A 12,076-nucleotide genomic window follows, 5' to 3' on the forward strand; every position below is an offset into this window, starting at 1 on the left:
GTTTGCATCTCCATCTGTTCAACAACAACTCCAATAATCTCTCAAACCAGCCATAGGTGGGCACCGGGGACTGTTACCATAGCAACAACCACAGTGATTATTTTTTTGGCATACTGTGCCAAACAGTATGTCAACGTTTAAGCAAATCACTATTCTCAATCAAGTGGTGATAGCTTTCATTGTTTGCATGTACCAATAGCAACAAAAAGGTTCTAACTGTATTTTTACATTAATAATTAATGTACCATAGATGGGGAGACAGCAAAACATATACAGTATTAAAATACACCACAGGATCAGAAGGCAGTGCCCAGTGTGGGTAAAAACAAATCAGCCACAAAAAGGTTTGTTTCCTCACAAATCTGAAAATAGCTTCCTGTTTCCTGTATAGGCTGCTGAATTAGCCACTTCCTTCCTGTGTTGGCCAAGGGAGGGGATGGGACTGAAGAGGGGGGGGAGATGAAGGACCCACCAAAAGAGAATGGGTATGTGGTGCAGTGTGAGGACGAGATGGTGCGAGGCTGCCTCAAAGCCACTGTGATATACCAAGATAAATGATCAACAAGTCAGCGGTTTGGTTTCCAGCTTACATCTGTGGTTAAGAGAGCGTTTAGAGGATTTTACATCTCCAGAGATGCTGGAACAAAAACAAGGAAAAGTATCGAGTTGTCCTGTCCAGAAAGCCCCGGCGCACAGGCTGAAGCGTGACATGCACTGCTGTGTAAATCACTGCACTGTCATTTCAGGAAATGTATTTGTCATATATTTTTAAATCGTGGTATGGAAAGAGTGTGTGCGTGTGTGTGTGTGTGTGGTCCCAGAGGCATACAGGGCGTGCCAAGTGCTATGTTTGTAGATAGCCACCTCTGTGGGTGAGAAAGATTAGATTTGTGTGTGTGTGTGTGTGTGTGTGCGTGTGTGCGCGCACATCCGAGTAACTGTGGATAAAGAGATAAATATCTCTGTAGGAGAGAGACTTATGGGTTGGGTGTAATGTTTGTGTGTCTGTGTGTGTGTGCATATTTGGTGAATAAACAGATAAACATCTCTATGGGTGAGACTTGTAGTTGAGGTGTGTGTGGTGTGTGTGTGTGTGTAAAACCATCTCTGCTGGCACCTTCCAGCTTTGAGCTGCCCACAAACTGATCCCCAGTCACAATAAGCCACAGGTCACTATTATTTTTCATGGTGAAATAATCTTGGCCAAGAATTTCCGCGTAAACAGTGTTGCCATGGTAATAATCAGAATTGGCTGAAAAATTGCCATTAGTGCCAACACACAGCAAAAATCAATGCAGTACAGGTTCTGCAATGCATAAACAAATTGTATTAATAAGTATAGAAGTATATCTAATTCTTTACATAAATATTTAACATTTGTACATTGAACACTGTATTGAGCAATACTATATATGTATACATATAGAGTATTATGTATACATTGAACATTTTTTATTATATGTAGAGGCACATTTAATGTTTGAATCTGTACACATTTGTACATACAGCACTACAATGAACATATAGCAGCTTTTGTCTCATTTAAATCTTTCCATTTTAATTCATATGCAGTGACATTACCATAAGTGTTTTAACCACCATGTGTAGTCAAACTGGTCTACCTTCCTCGTGCCCTCTGGAAGCTGAATTTGTGTCCACGTGAGTCTTTGCATGCAAGCTTGTGTGTGTGTGTGTGTGTGTGTGTGCGTGTGTGTGTGCGCATGTGTGATAACTCACACATGCTTGCGGTGGCAGTCGGTGATCTTGTCCCTGAGGGCGTCCTGGTCTGGCAGGTACTTATTGTGGAGGAGATGCTGCCAGCTCTGGGTCTCATCATAGTCCCCGATCTCCGCTGGTGGATGGAAGGAGGGGGGGGGGGGGGGGAGAGAGAGAGAGACAGAGAGAGAGTGAGGGAGAGAAGAGAGGAGAGGTGTAATGTTTAGATGTTGGAGATAGAATGTAACATTTATTTGGAGGGGAAAATGAGGAGAAAGGGTCGAAATGAGTTGGGCAGAGAAATATGGAAATAAGAGGTGTTGCATAGGAGAGATAGAGGAGGAAGGGAGAGGTTAAGAGAAGACGACAAAAAGATGTAGAACGATGAGGAAATGAGGGCAGAGGAGGGATGGAGAGAGTGTAAAAGCAGAGGAGTGAGAGAGTAAGGAGAAAAGGTAGACTGCACCCTTTAATCTCTGTTCTATTATTTCCATCTCTGTTCCAGTTCATTCCTTCCACCTCATTTCCACTCCACTCCATCCCATTCTATTCTATTGTAGCTCAGGTGGGGTGTGCTGATGTTTGTGTCGCCATCTGTTCAATATCACCAACAATACACCCCTCATACTGTACCACCCATAGGTGCACGGACGCAGCGCTGACCGTTACCATGGCAACCAAGTGATATTCTTTAGCATGCGGTGCCGCAGCCTGCCGCTGTCTGCATGATTGAATCAAATTCCAGAAATCCTATATCGTCCACATATGCCGCAGAATAATAATGTTTCCAGAGATAAACAGAAATGAGCAGGTGCGGGACGGTCAGAGATCACAAATGGAAGATAGCAGTCGGCTGAAACGCTCCCATGCAGCCGTTCATTTCATTCAAATATCCTGCAAAATATTATTGGTTCTAGATGTAAGGAGATACGGGTGCTTGATGTAACTGGCAACATCGTGAAATAAAGAAAGAGGGTAAAACAATTGTTTCTTGAATAAACCACAAAGGGAGCATTTGTTGTATGTGTGTGTGTGTGTGTGTGTGTGTGTGTGTGTTGCACTTACATTGAATGATGTGGGAGACCATGAGAGCAGCGCTGGTGTCGTTACAGATGAGACGACCACAGGCCAGGTCATGTTTAATCTGAAGGGCAAACAGATACCTGGATAAAGAGAAAGAGACAGAGTGTGTGTGTGTGTGTGTGAGAGAGATAGATAGAGAGAGAGAGAGAGAGCGAGAGATAGAGATAGAGAGAGAGAGAAGGAGAAAGAGAGGGGGAGGGAGAAGGTAAAAATGTCAGAAGGGAAGCAACAATGTTAAAAGCCATTCAATTACCCTCAAACTGTTGGCACACACACACACACACTAACACACTCATATACAGCTGATACTGATACTATACTTCCATTGATTTAAATCATTCCCTAATTGAGAAAATGCCCTCAACAGTTGTTTTCTGTTAATCATTATACTATAGGCTACTTAAAAGGAGCTCTGGACCTCATAAATAGAGTTACCCCTGACACACACACTCAAACACACACACACACACACACACACGCACATGTTGCTAGGTCATGATGCTGCACTTCAGTCTGAAAACGGCAGAGACAGCGCCATAAAGTGGGGTAGTGTGTGTCAGTGTTAAGACTGTAGTGCATCAGGACAGCTGGTCTCAATCAAAACCTACTATCAGCTCAAAGACAACACAATGCTGATTCAACACACACACACACACACACACACACACACACACACACACACACACACACACACACAGAAGCACATATACTCGCATAATAAGATACATGCACATGAACACACAAATAGAAACCCACACACAGCATTGACTCAAACATTATTGGAAGGACTCGTCATATGTTTTAGGGTAACAATGAAGGGAATGAACACACACACACACACACACACACACACACACACACACTTCAGTCAGTAAAAGGTTAGAATTTAACAGAACGAATTTCCATTTTTCCCACATGAGTTTTTTTTAAACGCAGAGCTACCAAGCTGATTCACCAGGTCTCCACTTATAATGACAAAGTGTAGACTGGCTGCCAGAGGCACATATTAAGAGTGCAAACGTGTGTGTGTGTGCGTGTGTGCGTGTGTGTGTGTGTGTGTGATTAATGGTCCACAGCACCTTTTCATGTGACATCCAATCCAACCTTTTTATAACTGCGTGATTACCTCTGTAATAAAGTTAATGAGGCTTCAGTGAGTTTCACTATCCCTCCATTTTAGCCTGGAGTCAGAGAACGCCATGCAATTTTTAGAACAGCACACCAATTTAGAGTGAAATATTTCATGCTAATTCAAACACTTTGTTATAGAGAATGGTACTTCGCTATGGTTGACTTTTAGAGTGTCATTGTATTAGTAGCGCTGAGGGGAAAAAAAACAACCCAAAAACATGCAGCCAAACCAAAAAGCTTGGAAAACGAGCACAAGCGGAAATTCAAGTCAAAGATCAATTACACAGCTTCACAGATTATGATCCAAAACCTCTTTCCTGTTTTACTTTCAATTCAGAACTACATGTGCACCTTGGAAAGAATTCACCCGTAGAACTCAGTGAGTCCACATTGCCTGAACCACAGTGTTAATAAGGTAAGCCGCACTTTGTCAGCGCAATATCTGTCTCTCCATCCATCCATCTGTCTGCCTTTCTGATGTGTCGGTATAAGGCTCAACCGATATGGGTTTTTGAATGCTGATACCTTTGGACAGCCGATATTTTGAGCCAGTATCTAAGATGGTTACACCCTGATCATGCCAGAAAAATCCCCAAAAAAGGATTTAGGGTCTCTTCCATTTTATTCTTGGCTGGGTGGAAAAGTATTTAGAACACGGGACACTAAAACTCTCCACTGAAACCCACACTAATGAAAATGACAGAGTGAGGCAGGTTTTACAGACTGACACCCCTGAAGCTGACGACTAAAATAATCTCACCTCCATCATATTGGCGGTGACAATACCGACTGGGCAGATTTTTATTATGAGGCCCTCCATCCGTCCATCCATCTGGCCTGTCTATTCCCACAGTCCCCATCAAAGGAAACGTTGACGGCAGTGGAGCGCTCTGACAGCAAAACAAAAGGAAAAGAGGCTGTGTGCCCGCTTCCTGTTTAGCGCTGGAGTCAGCAGGCTCCCTCCAAGGCAAGACGGGTTCAGTGGAATACACTGGCCAACCGAGAGGCCCCGCAACGTCAATGGAAAATATGTACAACGTTTTGAAGTGGCGATGATATTTTGTCATGATATTAAGTGTTTTGTTTTCAGTCTCAAGAGACCCCATCAAGGATAAGAGGCACTTCCTGCTTGGCGCTGGTATCTAGTAAATCGAGCTGGGCAGCTGGGAGGAAAATGGGAAAATGTGGTCTTAAAGGTTGAATCATCCTCCCTCTTGTTTTGGTTATTTTGGTTACATGATGCAGAATGGTGCTGCAGCTGGAACTGGAGATACTGAAGGAGCTGAGACAAACAAAAATACTCTAGGGCTAGCTCTAGCTCTGACGTTTCAAAATGGGCTTAAAATGATCTGGCTCACTTGTACTTGACTAAACTGATCAAAAAGGCAGAACAGATGGCCACTGACACCTCACACCCTTTAAACCAGGAAGTAAAACAGGACTGTGGTGAAAGCTGGGAACATGTGAACAATCACCCTATCACATATACAATGCACTGATGTTATACAATGCCACTATATCCTACAAAGCATTTATTTTGTTGTATATCATCATTTTAAAATGATTGCTAAAATAACAGTTGACTGGCTATCTGACTGTAATTATGAGTATTTTATGTTGCACAACAAATTGCCTCATTGAGGACATTAAACCTTACTAATCTAACCTTTAAATGATAACACAGTGATAAAGAGGTTTCTCTGGAAATAGCTGATTGTCTGAGATGACTCAAACATCAACATACGCCCTCAAGGGTAACAAAGTTAAGTCTTTTTTCAGGGTAAAATCCCTAGTTTCCAAAACCAAGGGACGAGACCCAGTAGTGGTCAGGGCCTTAATCTGATTGGTCCTTGTGACAAGAACAACAGATGTTTTCATGAGCGTGTTTCCCAGATGAGTGACTACATTTCTTGTTTGGGTCCAGGGAAAAAACCCTCTTGTGAAAAAGATTTTTCCCCCCCTTTGATGTCTTGGTATGTGGATATGAATGTGTTATAAATGGTAAGCGGCTGACCGAGAAAAACAAAAGAGTGAGACCAAAAAAGAAAAAGTACGAGAAGAGATGCAGACATATTGTTTAACAAGGCCTCTGATTTTTGTTTGGATTCAGCTGTAAACCATAAATGGTACTTCTATAAATCTGTCTGGGCCCGCTTGAAGGACTGAAAACACTCTGGCCAGGAACAAAACCAGAAGAAAAACAAAATGTCTTTTAATTTAAGAAGTTCAGTGTTTTGTTTTTTTTTCTTCTTCTTCAGATAGGTGTGGTTTTTGTGTCATGAAGACCTACCGAGTCAGCTCCTCCATGAGCTGCGTGTGGTCGGGAGGGAAGAACTTCACCACGAAGCGAAGGATGGTGTTTTTAGGCCCTGAAGAGAGAGAGAGAAGAGAGGGAAGGAGAGAGAGAGGGAGGGGAGGATGCAAAGAGAGGCGGACGGGATGAGAGAGGATGATACAGTAGAAGACAGAAAGAAGGTAGAGAAGGATAAGTTTACAGCCACTGCTAGATTGTCTCACATAATCCTATCTGCTTCATGGTAGAGTCATTCCTCGTCTTTATATGCCCTGTTGACTGTTATGTACTGATTTAGGAAGGTAAAGCATTCCAAAAAAGTCCATCTGTGAATAATGCTTACCAAATGAGTATTCACTAAGTGTGATTCATTGTTCTCATTGCATAGGACATCGAATGGATTCATTTCTTAAGTGCTATATATCCATTTTGGCAAAAAGAAAATGCCTGAGGTTCATTCAATATCTCTTAAATATAGAGGATCCAGACTACTATGCTTTAAAAAGAACCACAGTATTTGCAGTCAAATTGGCAAGATTAGGTGTCACTTATGTTAAATGGTGGAATCAAACAGTTGAATTATCTTTCCAGCGGACTCAACAGCACAGCAACAACAGACACGGTGTGTTTAACGGTTTGATGAGAGAGCGTCTGTGAGCTACTTACGTCTGATCTGTTTCAGTGTCGGCTTCAGCAGATCCAACCACACCTGTGGACGACAGAGCACAACCTCACTGTCTGAGCAACCTGTTTTCTAATTAAATGTGGTCCGGTTTAGTTCTGTATAGTGTAGCATTCAATAGAGAATGGCATAAAACCCTGCCAGGGTTATGGGTAGCACTGCACAATTACTCCCGTATAATCTTATATCACGATTTTAGTTTCCACAAAGAATGAGTGTACAATACTGGTCTATTGGCAAGAATGGAACATTTCACAAATCACAAATAATCATGATCACAACATAAGCGAAATAATTGGGATTCTCATTTTAGCAATTATCATGCAGCTCTAGTTAATTGCTCCTCCAAATGGTATACACTACATAAATGGCAAAATGACCATTGGTGCTAAAATTCTAGCTCAATGTATCAAAGGCTTTGCATATAAATATAAGGTAAATATCTCAGAGTCATCCAACAGCTCTACTAGTACTCTATCTGTGGCTTTCAGCAATACCAATTATGACTAGGCTTCAAGGAAATAACAGCTACTCAGTGTATTTGTGTATTTGTGTGAAGCCATAGATCTTCCTGTGTGTGTGTGTGTGTGTGTTGACAACTTCATCATTATTTCATAAGCTTTAAGTCATCTGTTCCACCGGTCCACCTCAAGGCAACTCCTATAATGCCTGAGGCTTTTTGCGCTGAGTGCGTGTGTTTGTGTACATCTACGCATTTGTGTGAGTGTGTGTGTGTGTGTGTTGAGAGGTAAATGGACCACTCCATCTTTCCTCTTTCTGTAAGACCCAGGCTCTCCGTCCTCCTCGTGCTACAGTTTCCTTTTAAACTAGCCTCTTCCTAACCAGAGGGAGTTTAAAGCCAGCAGATGCTGACTGCCAAACAGCTGCAGAGGCAGCAGCTTCCGCAGGCTGCAGTGCAGCACATACAGACCGGCCCCCGGCACACACACCAAGTGTACGAATTATTAGATCCACCTGCTCTTTGCATGAAATAGGCAGAACAAGTCAATCCAGGTGAAGGCTATGATTTTACTAATTTCAGCTATTAAATCCACTTAGATGTGAGTTAAAAGGAAGATAGTTTAAAGAACGATTTTTAAGCCTTGGCATAAATCAGATATTGATTGTCCAAAAACAGGGGTGCAACCCAATATTATGAAAGTGGTCCTAATGTTCTGTACACTGCACCTGTGTACAGGTAAGTACAACGAATCGTAGATAATCTTATTTCATGATTTTATGTTTACACAATTAGGATAATAATCGTGTATTTCTCCGATATTGAAGTGTTTGTTATATTTTCAATTCCCCTGAGAGTCCCAGTGTGGTATATCAAGCGCTTCCATTACGTGTGACCAATCACAACCTTTGAATAGACAGGAAAATCCTTCTCCCAAGTCTGAAAGTGAAAAAGTGTTTTAGTTCCTAAAAGTGGGTCAGCGTCTGTCATGTAGAGATACTTTGGTTTTAAACCAGATGACGACAAACAAGTACAGACTCTGTGCAAAGTTTGCCTCAGAATTGTAGCTGTGCCCCAAAGGAAAGTGGTAATTACACGTTATTTAAATTCTGTAAATAAGGACCATGACAAGAGTAAGACAGTAGAGTGAAAACAAGAGTTTCCAGCTGCTGCTACTTAAAGAAACACTGCACTGAAAAAAGTGAGTGAAAATACATGTCAAGGTGCAAAAGTGCAATAAAATAATTGTTTTCTGAAACCAAGACACATAATTGTGATTAATAATCATGATCACGGTATTTAGCAACATAATTGGGATTGGAATTGGGACCTTATCATTTTCGCCACAACCGTGCAGCCCTACCCCTGTCTACTTTTAAACCATCATCTGCAAATTGAGGGGTAGCATAACAGAAACCATGATAATTTCACTGTGTGTGTGTGTGTGTGTGTATGTGTGTCTCACCACCATCTTGCGCTGGTCCTGATACTCCAGCCCAAAATAGTCTCCCTCCGCCAGGTTGAGATGGACACAAACCAGGTCAAACAGCACCTTGCCAGGAGAACGTTGCTGGGGAAAGAAGAACAGAAGTGGAAAGACAAATTAGATTATATTAGAATAGAGAGGAGAACAGAGGAGAGGAGAGGCGAGGACAGGAGAATAGATTGGAATAAAGTAGAGTAGAGGCCACTGTGTCAAACACCACCTAATCAGGGGAGTGCTGCTAATGGAATGGAAGATAGCAAGAATGTCTTTTTTAGAGGTTATTTTTAAGTGTTTTACTTTATTAGATATCACACAGTGGAGAGAAACAGGGAAGTTAACAGACAGAGGGGAAGTGATGTGGGTCACAGGCAGAGAGCCAGACTCAAACCCATTTCATGGCCTCAGCTCACTAAGGCATCACAACACCCCACATTGTCTTTCACATTCACTTTCACATTCCCTGCTTGGTAGTCCTGCCAATAACACTGCTTTGCAAAAACCTCAGATTAAGGGAATACACTGACATTATGAATATTAGTTAATCATTTTTTCTTGACCAGACACTTGGGACAAAGTTTCTACATTTGTCCTCTAATTTCCCTAACTGACATGTTAGCATCGTTTAGAATTGATAATTATTTCCAAACGTAACTGATTTCAAATGGGATCAATGAAAAGTGCAGGAGATGGGAAAAGGAAGGCGAATAGAGAAAAGTAAATCAAAAACTGCTGATTGGCAGATGCTAACAAGTCCCCTCTAACGAGCCTCTCCTCACTTAACGAGCTAATGACCTCTGACCCTGATGTGAGGCTTAGGGTTCAGGTTTGGGGCTAATGAACTGCTGGAGGCCAAGGCTCAGCTGGTGGTAGCACTCAAAAACACCCACCTTGCCTCAGGAAAAATGTGTTTGTGTGTGTGTGTGTGTGTGTCTGTGTGTGCTTACCAGCTATACTGCTACAATGGCATCAGCTGCACTCTGTCTAATGATGTAGCTACCTGGTGCTGGCAATACAGTGTGTGCACCAGTGTTTCTATATTCAGTCAACAGTCAGAATATTACCATCACCACCACCGCTGCTGCTGAAAGAAACATGAAAATGAGACTGGCACTCTAATTTAGTCTCTTTTCCTGCCAGGACACAAACAAGAATTCCTTCATGATAATGTAAATACCTGAATAAGCACACAGCCCTTCCACAAGTATAAGAACCGAGACTGGAGCCAAAACCGAGACAGACGTGCAACTAAACCCAAAATTAGCCCCAACTAATTTTCTCCCAGGCGCTTAAATCAAAACGGCACCACCCTCTCAGTCTGCAGAGCCTCTGAAGAGTCACAGCATACTATTATATATTAAGAAGGTCTGAGGCGGCTCAAGTCAAGTTAATATGCAGCTATGATGACACGCATTCCTTCCTTTGACACTCACACACACACACACACACACACACACACACAGAGTCAACTGTATTGCACAATTATACATCACAAGTACGCAGAGACACACGCACATGCACAACGACACAGACACACACAGACACACACACACACAGATGAATAGTCTATCTTGGGATCTGGCTCAGTACAGCTGTACTGTAAACACTCACATAACTTCATGCTTCACTGCTGAAGAAGGTCTTATCCACCCAACATCAGGAAAGGTGTGTGTGTGTGCGTGTGTGTGTTTATTTTGAAAGATACTGTCATCATTATTATTATTATATATGAATGAATGACTGTTCTCAACTTCTCAATACTACTAATACTGTGATACATGATTAGACACATGTAAATATAACAGTCTTAGTCTTCCCTCTGGGATAAATAAAGTACCCATCTCTTCCTATTAGTACTACTATACCATACTTGGTTATGTCCACTGTTACCCATCAAAATCTCCCCAGACAGCTAGACAGTAGGTAAGACCACATCAATCATCACATTGAGCAGAACAAAACTTTGTGATGAGCAGCAGACGGAGACTAGGCCAGACGTTTTAAAGCAATACAACCACTTTCTGTCAAATAATCTCTTTGATCAACTATTGGGCAATAACTGTCTGGGTAGCGGTGTCACCCCTGTGGGTTTAGTATTTAGAGTGCTACAGTAATTTAAACATACAAGCACTTTTGAAAAAGCACGTGCTGGAGTGAACCACACGCTTGTAGGTGGCAAGGCAAAGAGGGAGAGCGTCAAGAAGAGAGAAAGTGCAGAGAGGGAGCGAAGATAAATGAGGAGGAGAGGAATCAGAGCGGTGAAGACCAAGGTGTGAGCCAAGTCTGTCACCATCTGGCTACCGTGTGTGTGTGTGTGTGTGTGTGTGTCCATCTGTTTCCGTGTGGTCAGTCTGTCTGTGAGGCCCAACTGACACACCCACATACACACCCACACTCACACACACACTCTCGCTACCCTGTCGCCCAGAAACAATGGCAGTTGGGAACTGACTACAGTAGGTCAGTTATTCTGCAGATAGACGTGCATCCTGTCGTCACAAAATGAAGATAAAGACATTCTTAGTGTCTGCGATTGTTTGTGATACGGCCATATTGGTTTGGATGGGTGTTTGATAAGCTGATTGGCAAACTGAATGACATCCTGTGTGTGTTTGAAAGAGGGTGATGAGGGGAACGGATGAAAAGCTGAGAGGAAGGAAGGAGATTGAATGACTGGCCGGTTGGCTGACCGAGTGACAGATCTTGTACGAAGCCCAAGGATCTCTCGGTTTGGACGCGATCCAACTGGGCTGTGGTAATCTTGGCTGAGTGGAGGAGAGGAGGAGAGGAGGAGAGGAGGAGAGGAGGGAGCGGGAGAGCAGCCGAGTGGTTAGAAGAGAATCCGAGAGCGGCGCAGGTTAGAGGGCAGGAAAGGAGGAGACAAAGGAGAGGAGTGGAGAAGAAAAGAGGAGATAAATAATAAAGAAAGGCCTCCTGTCTTGCTGCTGCCCCACCCGTCTCTCTCTTTCTTTCTTTTTCTTTCTCTCCTTCCTTCCTTCCGTCCTCAAGTAGTAGCCTCACCCATTATATTAGTTCCATCCTCTCTATTGACTCATGTCAAAACCAATTTTCTCCCTTCGCCTTTGACTCTGTTTGATTTGCCTGTTTGTACACACTTGTTTGTGTAAAATAATTAGGGCCGTCTGCTCTGTGTTCCTTTGTGTTTTTTTTCTTGTACAGCACTTTGGCCAACAATGCTTCATAAATAAACTTGACTTTTCTGAGAGA

The 12,076-nt window shown here is 42.6% G+C and overlaps 1 protein-coding gene across 3 annotated transcripts in view; it reads right to left on the bottom strand.

Moving 5' to 3' along the window:
• LOC139925981 (FERM, ARHGEF and pleckstrin domain-containing protein 1-like) overlaps positions 1 to 12,076 on the bottom strand; it is a 69,735-nt gene that overhangs the window by 27,793 nt on the left and 29,866 nt on the right. For all 3 annotated transcript variants that reach the window (XM_071917534.2, XM_078291095.1, XM_071917525.2), the window contains exons 3-7: positions 8,831 to 8,935; positions 6,890 to 6,932; positions 6,221 to 6,299; positions 2,782 to 2,879; positions 1,738 to 1,852 (exon numbers count right to left, since the gene is read on the bottom strand). In XM_071917534.2, coding sequence (XP_071773635.1) covers positions 1,738 to 1,852; positions 2,782 to 2,879; positions 6,221 to 6,299; positions 6,890 to 6,932; positions 8,831 to 8,935 — 440 coding nt within the window. The remainder of the gene's footprint in view (positions 1 to 1,737; positions 1,853 to 2,781; positions 2,880 to 6,220; positions 6,300 to 6,889; positions 6,933 to 8,830; positions 8,936 to 12,076) is intronic.

Source organism: Centroberyx gerrardi, chromosome 21 (genome assembly GCF_048128805.1).
Source record: "Centroberyx gerrardi isolate f3 chromosome 21, fCenGer3.hap1.cur.20231027, whole genome shotgun sequence".
Classification (NCBI taxonomy): Eukaryota; Metazoa; Chordata; class Actinopteri; order Beryciformes; family Berycidae; genus Centroberyx; species Centroberyx gerrardi.